General features: G+C 47.2%; 4 protein-coding genes across 5 annotated transcripts in view; 2 read left to right on the top strand and 2 right to left on the bottom strand.

Annotated features, from left to right (window-relative positions):
• The window catches only part of LOC144602515 (uncharacterized), a 27,446-nt gene extending 26,070 nt beyond the window's left edge, over positions 1-1,376 (bottom strand). The window contains exons 1-3 of the mRNA XM_078415644.1: positions 1,283-1,376; positions 504-576; positions 266-405 (exon numbers count right to left, since the gene is read on the bottom strand). Coding sequence (XP_078271770.1) covers positions 266-405; positions 504-576; positions 1,283-1,376 — 307 coding nt within the window. The remainder of the gene's footprint in view (positions 1-265; positions 406-503; positions 577-1,282) is intronic.
• LOC144602510 (uncharacterized) overlaps positions 1-21,367 on the top strand; it is a 376,398-nt gene that overhangs the window by 152,916 nt on the left and 202,115 nt on the right. The window lies entirely within an intron of this gene.
• LOC144602644 (vacuolar protein sorting-associated protein 52 homolog) overlaps positions 1,228-21,367 on the bottom strand; it is a 41,054-nt gene continuing 20,914 nt past the window's right edge. Inside the window, exon 9 of one of the 2 annotated variants that reach the window (XM_078415780.1) lies at positions 1,228-1,406. In XM_078415780.1, the coding sequence (XP_078271906.1) occupies positions 1,392-1,406 (15 nt within the window). In that variant the 3' untranslated portion in view covers positions 1,228-1,391. Of the gene's footprint in view, positions 1,407-21,030; positions 21,167-21,367 lie in introns of those variants that run through there. The other variant, XM_078415778.1, reaches the window with a different exon arrangement.
• Positions 7,197-17,270, top strand: LOC144602514 (uncharacterized). The gene is made up of 5 exons (XM_078415643.1): positions 7,197-7,220; positions 9,903-10,181; positions 15,521-15,754; positions 16,956-16,981; positions 17,079-17,270. Exons 1-5 carry the CDS (start codon positions 7,197-7,199, stop codon positions 17,245-17,247), a joined length of 732 nt encoding a protein of 243 aa, XP_078271769.1. The 3' UTR covers positions 17,248-17,270.

Genomic DNA, 21,367 nt, shown 5'->3' with positions numbered 1-21,367 from the left:
CAGAGAATTGCTTTATTATTGGCTTGAATTCAATGGTCTTTAGGATGTCATTTTCCATGCACATGAGGAAAGCCAGTTCAAACGATGCTGCACCATTGTGCTACGAAGCTGATTTTTTATAAGTTTCAGTCTTGAAAAAGAACGTTCTCCTGTACAGTTGGTCACCTCATGCACATGAACACTCTGAGTACAATTTCAACATTCGGGAATACAGATTTCAAATTGTCGGAAATTATTTTTCTGTACAATGCAGGGAGAGTCTCACAATTTTCATCAAGAGCCATGTAGTGCTTGAGATGCTCACATTCATTTAAAAGGTCATCATAATTAAGGTCTTTGTGATACATATTAGCCAGATGTTCACACTTTTTCTTTAGTGCATCAGAAGCAATAGTTTTCAAATCACTGAAGAAAGAAAACAGATTTCCAATCTGTGAATAAGCTTCTGCAAGTTTTGTCAGTTCAAAGATTAGAGTGTCCAGAATAGGGAGGAAAGTTTCTACCTTGAACTTTCCGCTTTTACTGAGAAGTACCTCTGCTGATGATGATCTATCATATCTAGTAAGACGCACGCATCTAGTAAGACGCACACCAATCAAATATGCCGTCATGCACTTTCGATGTTCTTCTCCATTTTCATGTTCTACAATAACATTGCTGTGTTTCCAGTCATTGACCCCAATGTAGCAAAGGGAGATTCTTTCTTGGACAAATAGGCGACATACTAAGCAGTACAAACGACCTTGGGATGGTGAATAGAGTAGCCATTCACGTTTTACACACTCGCCATTCGGCAGTTCACGTTTGAACACATTATTTGATAAATACCTTGTCTTCATACTCTCTACTCCAGCTGTTTTATACACTTTGCGTGAGTTTGAAAGGTTGCTATCATGATTCTGACATGATGAGGGCCCACTACGAATCCAGTAATCTACTGTGTTAGTATCATTAATGTTCCATAGCCCCGGATCTGTCTCTTGGATTGGAAACTCCTTTACTGTTACAGATTTGGGTATTTCCTCTTGTGAAATGTCACCAGCAGCAGCAACGGATAATGATACTATTGGTATGTCTGCTGAAACTGGATGATTGGTAGCAGGAATGGATTTGGATGTGGATGCTATATCTGAAAGAACAGTACTAGTGGCTGACATTGCAGGAGTGGATGTAGATGTGGATGCTATATCTGAAAGAACAGTACTAGTGGCTGACATTGCAGGAGTGGATACTGATGTGGATGCTACATCTGAAGGAACGGTACTAGTGGCTGACGTTGCACCTGTGTTGAACCACGATGTTAATTTTGGAATTTTTCCAATTTTCTCCTTCTCCTCTGCAGCTCTCTTCCTCTTCTGTGCTCCACTCAAAATCATTACGTTTCATTGCTGCTAAGGGTTATTCACCTGGAAATATATATTATAAATGTTTAGTATTTAGTCCCACGCCAGGATGTAGGGTTATATAATATAAGTGTGTTTGCAACAAGACCTAAATATTTAAACATTCTGCTTCCATAATGAACACGTCCCTCCTTAAATTGTACGAACAGTATTTATTCTTAATACAAACTCTACTGTGTGCTGATTCACAACACTGCCGGGCAAGGCCTTGAATAGCCCAGTGGCGTAGCTAGGGTGTCTGGCACTGATCTAGCCTCATCTGTGTATAGGTCTACAAGACTACATTCAACATTTTCTCAACTTGCACAGATAAAAAGCTTATCCATTCATATATTCACAAACTATTAATACCTGTTATTAGTACTGCATCATAAATTCGTAATCTTAAAATAACTACTACATGCTTATCGTACAAGTGTTCAATGTTGTGAATGAACCTCAGCATTTAATCACTAATAATCTATGCATAGCCCTATACCCGTGTTCATATTACAATGTATAAATATAACCAATAATCATGTCATTGCTATTAATAGTACTACAGTAGGTCTAATGTGAGTAATGTCAACTGAGTTGAAGTGACGTAACATATACGCTAAATTATGTTATACAGCATGAGATCCATACACATAGGCTACATGCAAGTGAGGTGGCAGAGGTGACTGCGATACTAACCCGGGGATACTAAATCAGAGACAAATCACAATGTCCATTGTAACACAATAACATTGCAGCAAATATTTATAGTTTAGTACTAGACCAAGTGGACCCGTTGGGCCCATTCCTCGTAGAGGGGGAACAGGGAAGGGGAGAGGGTATGATTGAGTGAGGCCTGGAATCCAAGCCTCTCGTGTATTGTACCACCCTCAACCCACCTATCCCCCCCCCCTCCTCCCCCTACTGACCCACTCCACCCCCCCCCCCTAGCCACCCCCACTTGCCCCTCCCCTGCCCCCACCCGGGACGTGGGGGGATGGAGTGGCTGAGTGTTAGGACCAATGCAGTAGAGGTTTGGGGGAGTTTCAAAGGGGGTTCAGGGAGGATGACTTGGGTGAATGGAGGGTGGAAGAGAGGGGGGGACAAGGGGGCTGGGGGGGGATGGAGTGGTGAGAAGAGGATAAGGGTGGGTGAGGTGGGTTGTGGGGGGTGGGATGATAAGTGGAGTTGAGGGGGTGTGGATGGAGTGGGTGAGTGGGGCTCTTTAAAAAAAAACCTGAAACCAATTTAAGTTAATGCAGCACAGGTCTGGGGGAGTTTTAAGGGGGATTAAGGGGGGAATGGAATGCATGAGTGGGGCTCTGATGAAAAATCCTAAACACAATTTCACGACCCCTGTTGTCCCCCTCCCCAGTGCCCATTCTCAGACCCCCCCCATTCTCTCTCCCCCAGACCAACTGTTACTCTCCGCCACCCCCCTTTCCCCAGCACCCCCATTTCCCCCAGACTCTCTTCCCCCCCACCACCAACCCCCACCCTTGCTGTCCCCCTCCCCTGTCCCGCTCTGCCTCCTCCCACCCCCACTCTCTCCTCCTCCCAGCCTCCCCGTCGCCCCCACCGTTACTCTCCCCCCACCCCCCTTTCCCTACCAGCCCCCCCCCTGTCGTGCCAGCGAAAAGCACTTACCGAAAAGCACTTAGCGATGGACTTAGGGTGCTACATTGTTGTGAAAAGCACTTACAGATCGCTGTGAGAAGCACTTAGGGATGGAAAAGCAAAGCAATTAGGGAGCTGATTGTTGCGAAACAGATCGCTGTGAGAAGCACTTAGGGATGGAAAATGTTGCGAAAAAAACACTTAGGGACCGAAAATGTTGCGAAAAAAGCACTTATTGAACCTACATTTTTAAAGTAGTATTTATTTATTGCAAGTCACTTAACATACACAGATCAGCATGGGGCCCCTATGCTCGTGGGGCCCCGGGCAAGTGCCCATCAGGCCCATGCGTTAAGACGGCCCGGCAAACACGGACAGACACACGCACACTCAAAGACACCCAGGCACAGACAATTGACAATAGACAATAGGTGCAGGAGGAGGCCATTCGGCCCTTCGAGCCAGCACCACCATTCAATGTGATCATGGCTGATCATTCTCAATCAGTAGCCCGCCCCAAACTGTAACAGACGCATACAGTATGTAACTCAATTCAACCCCCCCCTTATATACCAATTTCTAAAACATCTCTTTCCATTCATCCGCTATAAATATTATGTCGAATCTTATTTGTAAATACATTTTAGTTTATATATACTTAACTAAAATGTTGATAATGTTTATAATTTTTTTAGTTAAACATATATATCAACTAAAATGTATTTACACACACTCGCCCACTCTCACGCACATATATAATAACATTTATATTGATAAATAACCATCCTGGTTGAATAAATAAATTATTATTCTACAAAGCAGAAAACACGTGCGGAACTAATGCGCAGCGGTAGAGTTGCTTTCTTACTGCGGCAGACACCAGGGTTCGATCCCGACTACGGGCGCCGTCTGTGCGGAGTTTGTACGTCCTCCCTGTGACCGCGTGGATTTTCTCCGGGATCTTCGGTTTCCTCCCACACTCCAAAGATGTACAGGTTTGTACGTTAACTGGCTTGGTATACATGTAAATTGTCCCTGGTGTGCGGAGGTTAGGGTTAATGTGCGGGGATCGCTGGTCGGTGCGGACTCGGTGGGGCGAAGGACCTTTTTCTGCGCTTTTCCTCTCAACTAGACTAAAGTCTAAACTCCATTTAGACTCCATTTAAACTCCATTTAGAACGGAGATGAGGAAGAAATTTTTCAGTCAGAGTGTGGTGAAGGTGTGGAATTCTCTGCCTCAGAAGGCAGTGGAGGCCAGTTCGTTGGATGCTTTCAAGAGAGAGCTGGATAGAGCTCTTAAGGATAGCGGAGTGAGGGGGTATGGGGTGAAGGCAGGAACGGGGTACTGATTGAGAGTGATCAGCCATGATCGCATTGAATGGCGGTGCTGGCTCGAAGGGCTGAATGGCCTACTCCTGCACCTATTGTCTATTGTCTAAGTCAGCTCGTCAAGAAGCAATGGTGAAAAGATAAATCAGTTCGTGTTTTAAATTAGGGAGAAGGGCCCTGACGTGAAATATCAACTGGTTTATTTTTCTACAATGCTAGGTGACCAGCTGAGCTCTTCCATGAGTTCTGTTTTTGTGTTAAACGCCAGGATCGGCACTGCATTTATTTTTCAGTCATGTTACACCCTAAGCAGGTTGTGTTACTGTTTGTTCAAAGACTAGGTTTGCTCTATAGGGAGAGGGGGAGAGGGAGAGGGAGAGAGAGAGAGAGAGACGTTTGTGCGCGAATGTCTGTCTGTGTGTGTACACGTGTGTCGTATGTGTGCGAGTGAATGTTTGTCCGCAGATGTGTGCGTGTGTGTGAATAAAACATGCTCGCACTAAAATGTATCGAGCCGACATCACCAACAATCTATGGACTACACATTGCCGAGAATGGATGAGAACGGGTCGACCGAAACGTCACCCATTTCTTCTCTCCAGAGATGCTCCCTGCCCGCTGAGCTACTCCAGCGTTTTGTGTCTATCTTAGGTTTAACTCCGCGGTCTAGGAAGGAACTGCAGATGCTGGTTTAAACTGGAGATAGACACAAAAAGCTGGAGTAACTCAGCGGGTTAGATAGCATCTCTGGGGAAAATGAATCTCCAGTTATGCTGTCTGACCCACTGAGTTACTCCAGCTTTTTTCTGTCTACTTCACTGTCTTGTTTATTTTATTTTAAGTTAGTTTAGAGAGGAGCAGACGTAGAGTTCCTGCCTCACAGCGCCAGAGACCAGGGTTCGAATCTGACCACGGATAATGTCTCTACTGAGTTTGTACTTTCTCCCCGTGACCCGTGTGGGCTTTTCTCCGGGATCTCCGCTTTCATCCCACACTGCAAAGGCACGTTTGTGGGTTAATTAGCTTGGTATCAATGTATAAATGTAAAATTGTCCCTCGCATGTGTAGGATAGAATTAGTGCGCGGGGATTGCTGGTCTCGATTGGCCGAGGGGCCTGTTTCCGCGCTGTATCTCTAAACTAAACTGCACCTGGTTCTGAGCTGCATTTGCTGCCTTTTAAGGAAATATTTACTGTCGGCAAAAAAGAATTGTAGTCGGTGTAAGCACAGTTGGTTTACAGTGACTGTTTACAGTAAAAGTTCATTGGCTTGCTGCCTGCACACTCCACTGTCATGTTTAGTTCAGTTTAGAGCGCGGCGCAGCGGTACAGTTGCTGCTTCACAGCGCCAGAGACCCGGGTTCGATCCCGACCTCAGTGCGGAGTTTGTTCATTCGCTCCGTGAAGTGCGTGGGTTTTCTCCGGGATCTCCGGTTTCCTCCCACACTCCAAAACCAGTTTGTAGGTTAATTGGCTTGGTATAATTGTCAATTGCCCCGAGTGTGTGTAGGATAGTGATCGTGTCACTGGTCGGCGCGGACTCGGTGGGCCGGCGGGCCTGTTTCCGCGCTGTATCTCTAAACTCAACTTCACACTAGTTCCATGTTAGCCCACTTTCTCATCCACTCCCTGCGCACAAGGGACAGATGACCAACTAAGCTCCAAACCCGCAAGTCTTTGGGATGTGAGAGGAAACCCGGGAACCCGGAGGAAACCCATGCAGACACAGTGAGAACGTGCATACGCCACAGAGACAGCACCCGAGGTCGGAATCGAACCCGGTCTCCGGGATGCACCACTGTGTGCCGCCCTAAAATGTGCAGTTTTGTAGGTTCATTGGCTTCTGTAAATTGTCCCCAGCGTGTTGGATAGAGCTAGTGTTCGGGGATCGCTGGTCGGCACGGACTCGACGGGCCGAAGGGCCTGTTTCCATCTTGTATCTCTGAACTAAATTAAACTAAACGGCTTTGTGGGGAAGGATTGAAATCTAAGACACTGATGTGCTGTCGCCAATGTACCTACCTTCAAAGAAATGTGCAGTATTGTTTAAAAAGGTTATTCTGGGACTTAGTAAGCGATTGATTTGACACTGAGAATGCAAAGAAAGAGATATAATCGTCCCCATTGAACAGAGAGGACGCCCTTTGGACCACAATGTCAAAACCCATATGATGCCCACTTAACTTAAGATAGATACAAAAAGCTAGAGTAACTCAGCGGGTCAGACAGCATCTCTGGAGATACGGAATGGGTGACGTTTCGGATCGAGACTCTTCTTCAGACTGAGAGTCAGGGGAAAGTGAACCGAGGGATATAGACGGTGATATCGAGAGATTTAGATTTTTTATTTTAGATTTAGAGATACAGCGCGGAAACAGGCCCTTCGGCCCACCGAGTCCGCGCCGCCCAGCGATCCCCGCACATTAACACCATCCTACACACACTAGGGACAATTAGAAAACCCACGCAGTTCACGGGGAGAACGTACAAACTCCATACAGACGGCGCCTGTAGTTAGGATCGAACCCGAGTCTCCGGCGGTGCATTCGCTGTAAGGCTGCAACTCTACCGCTGCGCCACCATTATATATATATATATATATATATATATATATATATAGAACAAATGAATAAAAGCTGTGCAAAAAAGTAACGATGATAAAGGAGGCAGGCCATTGTCAGCAGTGGGCGAGGTGAAAACGAGTTACAAACAATGAGACTCAACAAGATTACTTTGAAGCTTGCGTGGGGGAGGGATGGAGAGAGGGGTTACTTGAAGTTAGAGAAATTAATATTCATACCACTGGGGTGTAAGCTGCCCAAGCGAAATACAAGATGCTGTTCTTCCAATTCCCGTTGGCCTCATTCTGAAAATGTCGGAGGCCTATGGCAGAAAGGTCAGTGTGGGAATGGGAAGAGAATTTAAAGTATTTGGCAACCTGGAGACGAATTAAACTTAATTTAACTTAATCCTTTCTGTTTGCACATGATCCACATCCTTCTATTCCCTGCACATTCATGAATGTTATAAACAATGGACAATAGGTGCAGGAGGAGGCCATTCGGCCCTTCGAGCCAGCACCGCCATTCAATGTGATCATGGCTGATCATTCTCAGTACCCCGTTCCTGCCTTTTCCCCATACCCCCTGACTCCGCTATCCTTAAGAGCACTATCTAGCTCTCTCTTGAATGCATTCAGAGAATTGGCCTCCACTGCCTTCTGAGGCAGAGAATTCCACAGAACCACAACTCTCTGACTGAAAAGTTTTTCCTCATCTCAATTCTAAATGGCCTACCCCTTATTCTTAAACTGTGGCCCCTTGTTCTGGACGCCCCCAACATTGGGAACATGTTTCCTGCCTCTAACGTGTCCAACCCCTTTAATAATCTTTTACGTTTCGATAAGATCTCCTCTCATCCTTCTAAATTCCATTGTATACAAGCCTAGTCACTCCAGTCTTTCAACATATGACAGTCCCACCATTCCGGGAATTAACCTAGTAAACCTACGCTGCACGCCCTCAATAGCAAAAATATCCTTCCTCAAATTTGGAGACCAAAACTGCACACAGTACTCCAGGTGCGGTCTCACTAGGGCCCTGTACAACTACAGAAGGACCTATTTGCTCCTATACTCAACTCCTCTTGTTATGAAGGCCAACATTCCATTGGCTTTCTTCACTGCCTGCTGTACCTGCATGCTTCCTTTCAGTGACTGATGCACTAGGACACCCAGATCACGTTGTACGTCCCCTGTTCCTAACTTGACACCATTCAGACAATAATCTACCTTCCTATTCTTACCACCAAAGTGGATAACCTCACACTTATCCACATTAAACTGCATCTGCCATACATCTGCCCACTCACACAACCTGTCCAAGTCACCCTGTAACCTCATAGCATCTTCCTCACAGTTTCCAAAAGCCTCTTAAACACCACTATTATATCTGCTTACACCACCACCCCTGGCAGTGCGTTTCAGGCACGTACCCACTCTCTGTGTAAAAAAAAAATCTTGCCCTGCATATCTTCTTTAAACTTTGCCCCTCTCACCTTAAAGCTATGCCCTCTAGTCTTTGACATTTCCAACTTGGGGGTAAAAAGACTCTGACTATCTACCCTCTCCATGCTGCCCATATTTTCAGAGACACCTTTTAGGTATCCTCTGCTCCAGAGAAAATAATCCCAGTTTGTCAAAATTCCCCTTATTGCTAATAGCCTCTGGTAAATGTCCTTCTGCATAATCTCCGAAACCTCAGCATCCTTCCTGTAATGGGGACGACCAAAATTGCAGACTCTACTCCAAATGTGGTCTAACCAAAGTTTTATAAAGCTGCATCATGATACCCTGAATCTCGCACTCAAAGCCCCATGAGATGAAGGCAGACATAATGTATGTCTTCTTTACCATCCTATCTACAATCTACAGGTCTATGCGAAGCAGTTACAAACAGGTCACCACATCCTTCCTGTTCTGGGGCAGCCGGAACTGGAAACCACACATATTTGCATGAACAAACTTTACTGAGAAATTAATTTAATTTAGTTTAGTTTATGGTCACGTGTACCGAAGTACAGTGCAAAGCTTTTTTTGTTGCGTGCTATCCTGTCAGTGAAAAGACCTTACACGATGACAAGCGACCCGTCCACAGTGTACCGATACAGGGTAAAGGGAAGATAGAAACAGAAAGCTGAAGTAACTCAGCGGGACAGGCAGCATCTCTGGAGAGAAGGAATGGGTGAAGTTTTGGGTCGAGACCTTTCTTCAGACTAGGCATACCCTCTAAACAAGGCAGCATTCCGGTAAACTTCTTACTGCATAATACCCAAAACTTCTGCATGCTTCCAGTAAAGGTGGCGAAATAATGGATAAAGGGAATAACGTTTAGTGCACGATAAAGTCCAGTAAATTCTGATTAAAGACATTTTGAGGGTCTCCAATGAGGTAGCTGGGAGGTCAGGGCCGTTCTCTAGTTGACAGGATGTTTAAGTTGCCTGATAACAGCTGGGAAGAAACTGTTCATGAATTTGGATGTATGCGTTTCCACACTTCTGTACCTCTTAGTAGAAACACGAAATTGCAGATGCTTGTTCATACCAAAGATGGAGACAGTGGTGGAGTTACTCAGCAGGTCAGGCAGCATCTCTGAAGAGAAAGGATTGGTGACGTTTCGGGTCGGGTCTGAGGAAGTGTCCCCACCCGAAACGCCACCCATCCTTTTTCTCGAGAGATGCTTCCTGACCCGCTGAGTTACTCCAGAACTTTGTGTCTCTTGTCTGACGGGGGGGGGGGGGGGGGGGGGGGGGAAGAGGGAGTGATCGGCGTGAGATTCACCCTTGATAATGCTGACGGCCTTGAATGAATTGTCGATGGAAGGGAGGTTGGTTTTGCGATTTGGTCTGGGCTGCGTCTACAGCTCTCTGCAATCTCTTGCGTACTTGGGTGGAGCTGTTCCCAAACCAGACTGTGATGCATCCCGATAAAATGCTTTGTGCGTCGCATCTGTAGAAATTAAATCTGCAGCAATGAAGACCAACACTATCTGCAATAACATCTGCCTCTCACTGTCTACAGGTTAGGAAGCTGTTTCCTGCTCAGACTGACTTGGCCAAGAGGTTGCTTCTCATCTTCCTCTCCGTGGTCATCCTGCAAGTGTACTTTGCCACTGAGGAAGAGCCCGGCCTTTCGTCAACAGCGCTGGACAGCCCCAGCGACCTGCCTTGGTACGGCGCCGCACTCATCCCCACTGCGTCGGACAGAGCTGAGACACACTGCATCCTTCATCTCGTGGCGGGACGCCTTTGGAAGCCTCCCAACAGCCAGCGATCTCCCACCAGAGATTCAAGTTCTCAAGTTCACAAGTTATAGGAGTAGCATTAGGCCATTTGGCTCATCGAGTCTACTCCGCCATTCAATCATGGCTAATATCTGCCTCATCACATTTTCCTGCCTTCTCCCCATAATCCTTGACATCCATTCTAATCAATAATTTGTCTATCTCTACCGTAAAAATATCCACTGACTTGGTCTCCACAGCTCTCTGTGACAATGAGTTCCACAGATGAACTGCTCTGTGACTAAAGAAATTCCTCCTCACCACCTTTCCAAACGAGCGCCCTTTAATTCTTCTCCCACCAGTGGAAACATCCTCTCCACATCCACTCTATCTACGCCTTTCATTATTCGCTAAGTTTCAATGAGGTCCCCCCTCAACCTTCTAAACTCCAGTGAGTACAGGCCCGGTGCTGTAAAACGCTCATCAAATGCTAACCCACTCATTCCTCGAATCATTCTTGTAAACCTCCTCTGGACCCTCTCCAGAGCCAGCACATCCCTCCTCAGATATGGGGCCCAAAGTTCATATTTATATTTCATATTTCAGATACAGCGCGGAAACAGGCCTTTTCGGCCCACCAAGTCCGCGCCGCCCAGCGATCCCCGCACACTAACACTATCCTACACACACTAGGGACATTTTTTACATTTACCCAGTCAATTAACCTACATACCTGTACGTCTTTGGAGTGTGGGAGGAAACCGAAGATCTCGGAGAAAACCCACGCAGGTCACGGGGAGAACGTACAAACTCCTTACAGTACAGCACCCGTAGTCAGGATCGAACCTGAGTCTCCGGCGCTGCATTCGCTGTAAAGCAGCAACTCTACCGCTGCGCTACCGTGCCGCCCTCGTACGGGTGTCAGGAGTTATGAGGAGAGGACAGGAGAATGGAGTTGGGGGGGAGAGATAAATCAGCCAAAATTAAATGGTGGGGTGTACCTGATGGGCCGAATGGCTTAATTCTGCTCCGACCGCATGAACTAACGTTTTTCAAGGGTCTGGAACATTAATTGTTTTCCATTCCATGGATGCTGTCTGACCTGCAGGGTATTCCAAGTATTCTAGTTAGTTTAGTTTAATTTAGAGATACCGCGTGGAAACAGTCCCTTCGGCCCACGGAGTCCATACCGACCAGCGATCCCCGCACACTAACACTATCCTACACTCACTAGGTGCAATTTACAATTATACCAAGGCAGTTAACCTACAAACCCGTACGTCTTTGAAATGTGGGAGGTAACCGAAGATCTCGGAGAAACCCCACGCTGGTCACGGGGAGAACGTGCAAACTCCGTACAGACAGGACCCGTAGTCGGGATCGAACCGGGGTCTGTGGCGCTGTGAGGCAGCAACTCTAACGCTGCGCCACCGTGCTGCCCATGTTTACACTTCAGTGCTCTCTTTCCCGAGGTCAGCAATTCAATGGGTCATGTGACGATAGAGTATAATTGGCTCATTGAGTTGAATTCAAGTTTGCACATGAGACTGTTAAATGAAATAACAGTGTTTGCTGTGGATATAATATTATTGTGCAGCCTAATATAGTGAACAATTCACGATGGGAAACACTGATGTATTTAGTTTAAGGGAATGAAATTTACAGGCAGCTTATATCAAATAACATCCACTTGCTGGTTAGGGCTGTGATTGACGGGACTGAGCTCCGCCTCCCCTCAGCCGTGCCCCGATACTGCAAGGGTTCAGCACCTGCGCCGAAGGGAACGCGTTTTGAACCAGGAAGTGGCGGAGTTAAAATGGCTTCGAAAGAGCAGGTCGAGAGTTGGGCCGAGGAGGCAGTTTGTCCCATCTGCCTGGATTTCTTCACCGATCCGGTTATACTGGAGTGCGGGCACAACTTCTGCCGCTCCTGTATCACACAGAGTTGGGACAGGGAGGGGAGAAACTCCTGCCCGGAATGTAGAGAGGTGTTTACAGACCGCACCCTCAGGGTGAATCGGGCCTTGGCGAGACTGGCTGAGAAAGCTCGAACACTGAGCCTGAATCGGGAAATAATTCCAGAGAAGGAAAATAAACCTCACTGCGAGAAACATCAGGAAGAACTGAAGCTGTTTTGTGAAACTGATAAGAAGCTGATCTGTGTGGTTTGTGCAGCTGGGCGGGAACACAAGTTTCACAGCTTCATGCCGGTTAAAGAAGCTGTTGAAAACCACAAGGTAAAAGCAAACCGATTTTAATCACATCATTTTAATTCCATTTTTACTGTTCAACCATTTAATTTTCTGATTCCCAAACACAATTCCAGGATCAGGTGAAATCTTCCATCCAGTCTCTCACAAAAGATAAATCAGGGATCCAGCAAATGGAGCAGCAACAGAAAGAGAAGATTTCTGGAGTTCTGGTGAGGCTTTAAGTTTCGATTTCCTGATCTTGGGCAGGTTTGATCCCTGTGATGCGTGTAATAACAGGGCAGCGCAGTGACACAAGTAGTGCAGTGTCTCCTAGTTCTGGTGATCGGGTTCGATCCTGACCTCGGGCGCTGCCCGTGTGGTTCACGCCTTCTCCCTGTGACCGCGTCGGATTCCTTCCACGCCCCCAACAAAGATACTAGACAATAGACGCAGGAGGAGGCCATTCGGCCCTTCGAGCCAGCATCGCCATTCAATGTGATCATGGCTGATCATTCTCAAGCAGTACCCCGTTCCTGCCTTCTCCCCATACCCCCTGAATCCGCTATCTTTAAGAGCTCTATCTAGCTCTGTCTTGAATGCATTCAGAGAATTGGCCTCCACTGCCTTCTGAGCCAGAGAATTCCACAGATTTAAAACTCTCGGACTGAAAAGGTTTTTCCTCATTTCCGTTCTAAATGGCCTACCCCTTATTCTTAAACCTTGGCCCCTTGTTCTGGACTCCCCCAACATTGGGAACATGCTTCCTGCCTCTAACATGTCCAACCCCTTAATAATCTTATGCATTTCCATAAGATTTTCTCTCATCCGTCTAAATTCCAGTGTATACAAACCTAGTCGATCCAATCTTTCAACATACGACAGTCCTGCCATTCCGGGAATTAACCTAGTAAACCTACGCTGCATGCCCTCAATAGCAAGAATATCCTTCCTCAAATTTGGAGACCAAAACTGCACACAGTACTCCAGGTGCGGTCTCACTAGGGGCCTGTAGAACTGCAGAAGGACCTCTTTGCTCCCATACTCAACTCCTCTTGTTATGAAGGCCAACATTCCATTGGCTTTCTTCACTGCCTGCTGTACCTGCATGCTTCCTTTCAGTGACTGATGCAATAGGACACCCAGATCTCGTTGTACGTCCCCTTTTCCTAACTTGACACCATTCAGATAATACTCTGCCTTCCTATTCTTACCACCAAAGTGGATAACCTCACACTTATCCATATTAAACTGCACCCGCCCACTCACACAACCTGTCCAAGTCACCCTGCAACCTGATAGCATCATCCTCACAGTTCACACTACCACCCAGCAAGAGGAGCAAGATGAACCACTCTGTCGAAATCGCGTATACTGAAGTGTAGTACGCAACGGAGAGGAACGTCCGCCATTTTAGTAAGCAAATCCCGATTTTACAACATTCAAAAATGCACTTCATAAACAAGGATAACAATTGTTATTTCTGTCATTCATGGTAAGATTAACGTCATTTTGTGTGCGAGATATACAGAGTTGCACTGTTTCGCATATCAGCTAACCAGGCATGATCAGGCATGATTTTTCCAGCACTTCACCTTCCCCTCCCCCTTGTCTGAAGAAAGGTCCCAACTTGAAACATCACCCATCCTTTTTCTCCAGAGATGCTGCCTGACGCGGTCACTTACTCCTACACTGTGTCTATTTGAATTGGATTCAAGCTTCTGTATCATGTCAAGCAGCATTGGTCGTTTTAGTGGCTGTCAGGGGTTTTTAACTGATCAATTCACCAATTCAAATTTTCTTGGCTCTAAGTATAAAATTCAATGTCTTTTCGAATATATTGTGGATACAGTAGAGTTCTGTTGTTTGCAAATGCCTAATCTCTGCTTCCATGACTTTTTAAAATAAAGCAAAAAGAGATATAGCTCGTGGAGGTGAAATTAAAATTAACAGAGAAAGCAAAGAAGAACAGTTCATTAAATATGATCAATTGGCCAGATACAGACAGAGTGGATCTCTCGTGCAAATATTCAATCAGTAACATCCAAAGTTTAAAGATCACGAAGCAGCATTGTGATATCGCTATAAATGTCAACTATCAACTTATCCAAGAAGTTGAAAAAAAAATTGTTTGCAAACATTTTATATACGAAGAAATTGCAGAGAGTTGTGAACACAGCCCAGTCTGGCACACAGAATCTGCTTACTAAAATGGCGCTGAAATTTACCCATGACCTACTACAGTTTTTAGAGTCGAGTGGTCTATCTTGCTCCTCTAGTATCTTTGGTCCACAATACACGCTGGCTCAATGGTCAATCGGTGACTGTAAATGATCCCTGCGAATGTGGGTGGTGGGCGGATGAATGAGAATTAATGGGTACATGAAAAGGAATAGGCAGCAGGGAATTAAAGTCATAAGGAACGGGAGTAGAATGAGCCCACCACATTCACGCCGCCATTCAATCATGGCTGACCTATTTCTCCCTCCTAACCCCATTCTCCTGCTTTCTGCCCATAATCTCTGACACCAGTACTAATCAAGAATCTATCTATCTTTGCCTTAAGAATATACATAGCCTTGTGTGGCAAGCTATTCCACAGATCCACCACCCTCTAACCAAATAAATTTCTCTTCATCTTCCCAAAAGAGCGTCCTTTAATTCTGAGGCTATGACTTTGAGTCCTGGATTCTCCCATTAGTGGAAATATCCTCTCCACATCCATTCTATCCAAGTCTTTCACTATTCTGTATGTTTCAATTAGGTTCCCCTCATTCTCCGAAACTTCAGCGAGTACTGGCCCAGTGCTGACAAATGCTCATCATAGGTTAACCCACTCATTCCTGGGCTCATTCTTGTAAACCTCTTCTGGACCCTCTCCAGAGCCAGCACATCTTTCCACAGATAAGGTGCCCAAAATTCCTCAAAATATTACAAATGCGGCCTTACCAGCGCCTTATGGAGCCTCAACATTACATCCCTGTTTTTGTATACAAGCCTTCTTGAAATAAATGCTGGCACTGAGTTTGCTTTGCTTACTATCGATTCGACTTTCAGATTAACGTTTTGGGAATCCAACACCAGCACTCCCAAGTCCCTTTGCACCTCCGTTTTCTGGATTCTCACCCCATCTAGAAAATAACCTATGCTTTATTCCTATGCCAAAAATGCACAACTCCACACTTTGAGATATTGAGGAAATATTGATCTTCACCTTTCATTTGACAGGAACAGTCACACAACCTTCAGTCTAAGATCAGATCCCAGTTTGCTGAACGGCACCAGATTCTCACTGAGAATGAGCAGCGTGTACTGATGGATATCCAGGAGGAAGAGAAGAAGATTCTAAATGCAATGGAGAAAAATCTTCGAGAAATTAAAGAGAATTTAAATTCCATTCAGGAGGAAATCTTTAAGTTGCAGCAGCAGATGGATCACAAGGACAGTGTGGTGTTTCAGAAGGTGAGGGGTTACACTACAGTCTGGTGAAGTGAAAGTGCAGTCACAACATGGTGGGGGATATTTCAGAAATACATGCTGCATTTACCAGTAATTGAGAACTGGGTAAATGTTTCATCTGTTCCAGTTGTTGTTGTTGCCAAACGAATTGGCCTCCCGCATAATCTATGGGATCTCAGGACTGCCTGGCCGGAATGTAGAGAGGAGTTTGTATTCTGTAGAGCTCAAAACTACGACGGCTGATTCTATATCAGATCCGAAGGAACACGAATGAACAGAGGGCCGTAAATCTCTGGGATTCTCCAACCCACAGACTCTGAGAGGTTTAACCTGTTAGACGTATTTATACCAGAGGAAGATGCATTTTTGAAAATTTGGGGAACTGAAATCAAAGGGATGGGACAAAGCGGAGGCGTTCAGTCCTGGGCTAGATCAGTCATGGCCACATTGTGGGGGTTAACATTGAAATCTAGAACGTGGCGCACACAGCAAATTGATCATCTATATCCGGTTCCCATCAACAGTGGGTGGTCACCGTGGGGGAATTTGCTCTGTTTGTTTTACCCACCTTCGTTCACCAAGAATGACATCCCATTCTACATCATAGACAGGCCATTCGGCCCATCCAATCCAGTCAAGATTTCTGCTCCACTCAACATCCCTCCCATCTACTCACCACACCCGGTAACAATACCTTGAATTCCAGGAGCGCACACATATTTATCCCGCTTGCCCTTAAATTATCTCTGCTGTTGGATTCAGTCCCTCCAATGCAAGTGAGGTCCATGTTCTCATGATTGCATTCCTTTCAGTATTTATTGAAGACTCCGTTACATTTCAGCATTGATTTTTGCTCTCCCATCGATTAGCGATATTTCATCCCCCCCATTTAAATCCACCGCTAAACTTAAATTCTATCTTATCATTCCTGACATCTTCTCCAGATAAAATCCCACGACCTGCCCAGTCTTTGCATTGAGCTCCACCCTCTCAGTTATGGCATCATTCTCATGAACACTCCTTGTGCTTTTCCCCATCGTTATACATCTCTACGGCAATATCAGCTTTCTATCTGCATGGCAGCGGCGATAAGAGTTGGGAAATGGGAATTATCAGAGGGTTGTGGAAATGTGGAGAATTTCCCGCTGTCGGCATGAGGACGGTCCATCTCAGTCAATTGAGATTTGTGTTTTATTTCTTTCAGGAAGAAGCTGGTCTTTCAGGAGGAAGGTAGGACATGCTCTTGATGGAAACATTATAAGTTTTTGTGGATCAACTCAAAACATTTCTGATGCTCAGTTGATAAACAGCTGTTAAATATTTGCAGGGTTCGTGATGAAGCCAAACCCCTATCGGTGGTAGACGTTGCCTTGCCGATTGACAAGTTTCATTGCCCTGTTTCATTGAACACAGCATTTAAAGAAACATTCGATTACTTCAAGCAAGGTAAAGCTTATACCTTTTCCATTGTTCTTGTTCCTGACACCTTTAAGTAATAGGTGTAAGAAGGAACTGCAGACGCGTGTTTAAATCGAAGGAAGGCACAAAATTCTGGAGTAACTCAGCGGGACAGGCAGCATCTCTGTAGAGAAGGAATGGGTGACTTTTCGGGTCGAGACCCTTCTTCAGTCTGAAGAAAGGACTCGAACCAAAACATCACCCATTCCTTCTCTCCAGAGATGCTGCTTGTCCCTCTGAGTTCATCATTTTGTGTCTACCTTTAATTGTGTCTATCTTTAAGTAATACTTAGATGCAAAGATTAACGGTATTTTGGACTGAAGGGAAATTGAAGATTTGATCTCCCACCAAGCTCATCTGCTGGGAAGCATCACAGTGTCAGAGAGCTTTGTAGCACAGCAACAGGCGCTTTTGACTCGACTGGAACATGCCAACCAAGTTGCCCAACCAAGCTAGCCCCACTTGCCTGAGTCTGGCTCATATCCTTCCAAGTCTACCTTATCCACGTATCTACCCAATTCTCTGTGAACTGTTGTAATTGTACCTTCCTCGACCACTTCCTCTGTCAGATCGTTCCACATCTACACTACCCACTGACTGAAAAACCTGCTCCTCAGGTCCTTTTTATTGTTTCCACTCTCACCTTAAACTGATGCGCTCGAGGTTTAGACTCTCCGACCTTGGGTAAAGTATTGTGGCTAATCACCTTATCTGTGCATCTTATACACATCCATAATGTCACTCTGACAGGCTCCCAAGAAAAAATATCCCAGTCTGAATAGTCTGTTCCAGGAATGAGTAGATTAACCTATGATGAGCGTTTGTCGGCATTGGGCCTGTACTCGCTGGAGTTTAGAAGAATGAGGGGGGACCTCATTGAAAAATACAGAATAGAGAAAGGCTTGGATAGAATGGACGTGGAGAGGATGTTTCCATTAGTGAGAGAGTCTAGGACAGGAGGACATAGCCTCAGAATTAAAGGATGTTCTTATCGGAAGGAGATGAGGGGAAATGTTTTTAATCAGAGGGTGGTGAATTTGTGGAATTCATTGCCACAGGTGGCTGTGGAGGCCAAGTCGGTGGATATTTTTAAGGCAGAGACAACTGGATTCTTGATTAGTACAGGTGTCAGAGGTTATGGGGAGAAAGCAGGACAATGGGGTTAGGAGGGAGAGATAGATCAGCCATGATTGAATGGTGGAGTAGACTTGATGGGCAGAATGGCCTAATTCTAATACTTTCACTTATGACATTATGACCTTCTGACTGTCCAACTTCACCTGATAACACAGCCCTTCAGACCTGATGATGTAAATCCTTTTGCACCCACTCCAGTTGACTAACAAACCCACCCTTCCCTCTGTCACAAACAACAGAGGAGCAGGTAATCTGGCCCCTCGTGTCTACCCCCTTTCACTGTGATCATGACGACCCCACCACACACCTTTGCCTCCTCTAACCTCAATATCAACCTGCTCCGATCTGCCTCCATATCTGAATAACCTGCTTCATTCCCCCATCCCCATCGCAATCTCCCAATCCTCCTCACTCTCTGCATTCGTCCTTCCCGTCCACCCTCCCCCACCTCACGAAATTCCCCTCTCCATCCCTGGATTAAAAGCTCCGGGAGAGATGTCAGTTGTCCACCCGATGTGGTTGTGGGTGAAACCCCGGGCAGGGTTTCAGTTGTCCGCCCGCCTGTGCCTGAGGCCGATCGGCCTCTCCCCCGGTCCCGGGGCCGCGCTGCCCGAGTCTCCCCCCGACCCCCGGGGACTCTCTGATTCTCCCCCCAGTCTCCGTCACCCTGGATGTGGAAACAGCGCATCCGCAGCTCGAGGTGTCTGAGGATCGGAAGAGGGTGAGACGGACCGGGACCTGGAGGAGTCTCCCTGACACCGGGAAGAGGTTTACAGACAGTGCGTGTGTGCTGGGATCGGAGGGATTCACATCGGGGAGACATTACTGGGAGGTGGAGGTGGCGGGGAGTGAGGGCTGGAGTCTGGGAGTCGCCGCAGAGTCTGTGGGGAGGAAGGGACGGGACACACTGACCCCGGAGACTGGAGTCTGGAGCATCAGGCGGGTGGGTGACAAGTTTGATGCAGTCACCTCCCCTCCATCCCGTCTCCCCGCCCGTCCCATCCCCGGGAGGGTGGGAGTTTATCTCAGTTATGAGTCCGGGACTGTTTCATTTTACGACGCGGACACCAAGTCCCATCTCCACACCTTCACTGGGAATAAATTCACGGAGAAACTTTATCCATTTTTCGGGCCTTGGGATGTAAACCAGTGGCTGAGAATCTGCTCCGGTTCTGCTCCGGGTGTGTAAAATGGTCGGGTCCCGGGACCGGCGTCAGGATCGGGGCTCAGGGGCTGTGGGGCAGAAACCCGGTGGACAACAGGTCGGCGCTGAACGGCTCCCATTTATTCCCCAAACTGCAACATGACCTCCCAACTTCCATCCTCAATACTCTGGCTGATGAAGGCCAATGTGCCAAAAGCCTTTTTGACCGCCTTATCTACCTGCGACTCGACCTTCAAGGAGCCATGCCCCTGAACTCCTAGATCCCTCTGCTCTACAACACTCCCCAGAGGACTACCGTTCACTGTGTGGGTCCTGCCCTTGTTCGACGTCACAAAATGCAACACCTCATTACAACATCGCAGGCTCCAGTCTGCGACCCGCTGGCGCGCACATCACCCGCTGTGGCTCCGCTCACGTTTGTAACTCTTCACCTTTAACTTGACGTTTAATAAAGTCTTTAAAATATAACCGGTGTTTGAGTTCTCTCCGCGTCTCCGCGTCACGGTACAGAGATCTCTTCAAACAGCAGACACAAGGATCCGTAGATACTGGTTTTACAAAAGGAAAAAGACACAGAGTGCTGGAGTAACTCGGCGGGTCAGGCAGCATCTGTGGAGAACTTGGACAGGTGACGTTTCACAGAGTGCTGGAGTAACTCAGCGGGTCAGGCAGCATCTGTGGAGAACATGGATAGGTGACGTTTCACAGAGTGTTGGAGTAACTCAGCGGGTCAGGCAGCATCTGTGGAAAAAAATGGACAGGTGACGTGTCACAGAGTGCTGGAGTAACTCAGCGGGTCAGGCAGCATCTGTGGAGAACACAGTTATCCATGTACTCCGGAGTTGGTGCCTGAGCCGCTGAGTTAATCCAGCAGTTTGTCCTTGTGTCTTTTTCTGTTTCGTTTATAGTATTTGGTTGTAGAGACACAGCACAGAAACAGGCCCTTCGGCCCACCGTGTCCGTGCCGATCAGCGACCACCCTGTACAATAATTCCATCCTACCCACTAGGGATAATTTGCAATTTTACCGAAACAAATTGACCTACAAACCTGCAGTGTGGAAACCGGAGCACCCGGAGAAACCCCCACTCGGTCACAGGTACATACTCCGGACTGACAGCACCCGTAGTCAGGATTGAACCTGGGTCTTTGGCGATGTGAGGCTGCAACACTACAGCATGGAAACAGGCCCTACGGCCCATCGTGTCCACGCCGCCCATCGATCACCCGTTCACACACTCGTTCTATGATATCCCACACTCTCATCCTGTCCTAATAGGGGGGACATTTACAGCGGGCCGATTAATCCTCACGTCTCTGGGGTGTGTGGGGGGGGGGAGCGCCCGGAGAAATCCCACGTGGTCACGGGGAGCACGTGCAAGCTCTGTACAGACAGCACCCGAGGTCGGGATGGGACCCGGGTCTCTGGCGCTTTGAGGCAGCAGATCTACCCGCTGCGCCGCCCCCGGTGTGGGGCAGCTGACCGCGACCGGGGGTCCCGGGTACAGGGCAGGGGGTGGAGGGAGGGGAGCTGCGGACGGGGTTACTTGTGGAAGCGGGTGAGGGCTGAGGGAGGGAGGGAGGGGGTGGGAGACGCCATCTTCTGCTGCTTCTGCGCCTTCACCTTCTGCTCCACGTTCCTCCGCACCCGGTCCTGTGGGCAGAGCGGCCCATTAGACGGCAACCCCAGACCCCCGGGGGAGGGGGACACGGTGACCGCCCTCCCCTCACCCCGTCACCAACATACCCCACAGGGTGTGGGTGGGTGAATGGGTGGGTGGGTGAGATGATGAGCGGGTGGGTGAGAGGGTGGGTGACAATAGACAATAGGTGCAGGAGTAGGCCATTCAGCCCT

Source organism: Rhinoraja longicauda, chromosome 19 (assembly GCF_053455715.1).
Source record: "Rhinoraja longicauda isolate Sanriku21f chromosome 19, sRhiLon1.1, whole genome shotgun sequence".
Classification (NCBI taxonomy): Eukaryota; Metazoa; Chordata; class Chondrichthyes; order Rajiformes; family Arhynchobatidae; genus Rhinoraja; species Rhinoraja longicauda.
The sequence above is the reverse complement of the archived record's forward strand: the minus strand, read 5'-3'. Positions and strand labels throughout refer to the sequence as shown.

Coding starts and splice junctions, on each gene's coding strand:
- LOC144602514 (XM_078415643.1), top strand. CDS start 7,197: ATGTCGGAGGCCTATGGCAGAAAG. Junction 10,182..15,520: donor CCAGAGATTCAAGTTCTCAA/GTTCACAAGTTA, acceptor TTCATTTGACAG/GAACAGTCACACAACCTTCA. Junction 16,982..17,078: donor GCTGGTCTTTCAGGAGGAAG/GTAGGACATGCT, acceptor AAATATTTGCAG/GGTTCGTGATGAAGCCAAAC.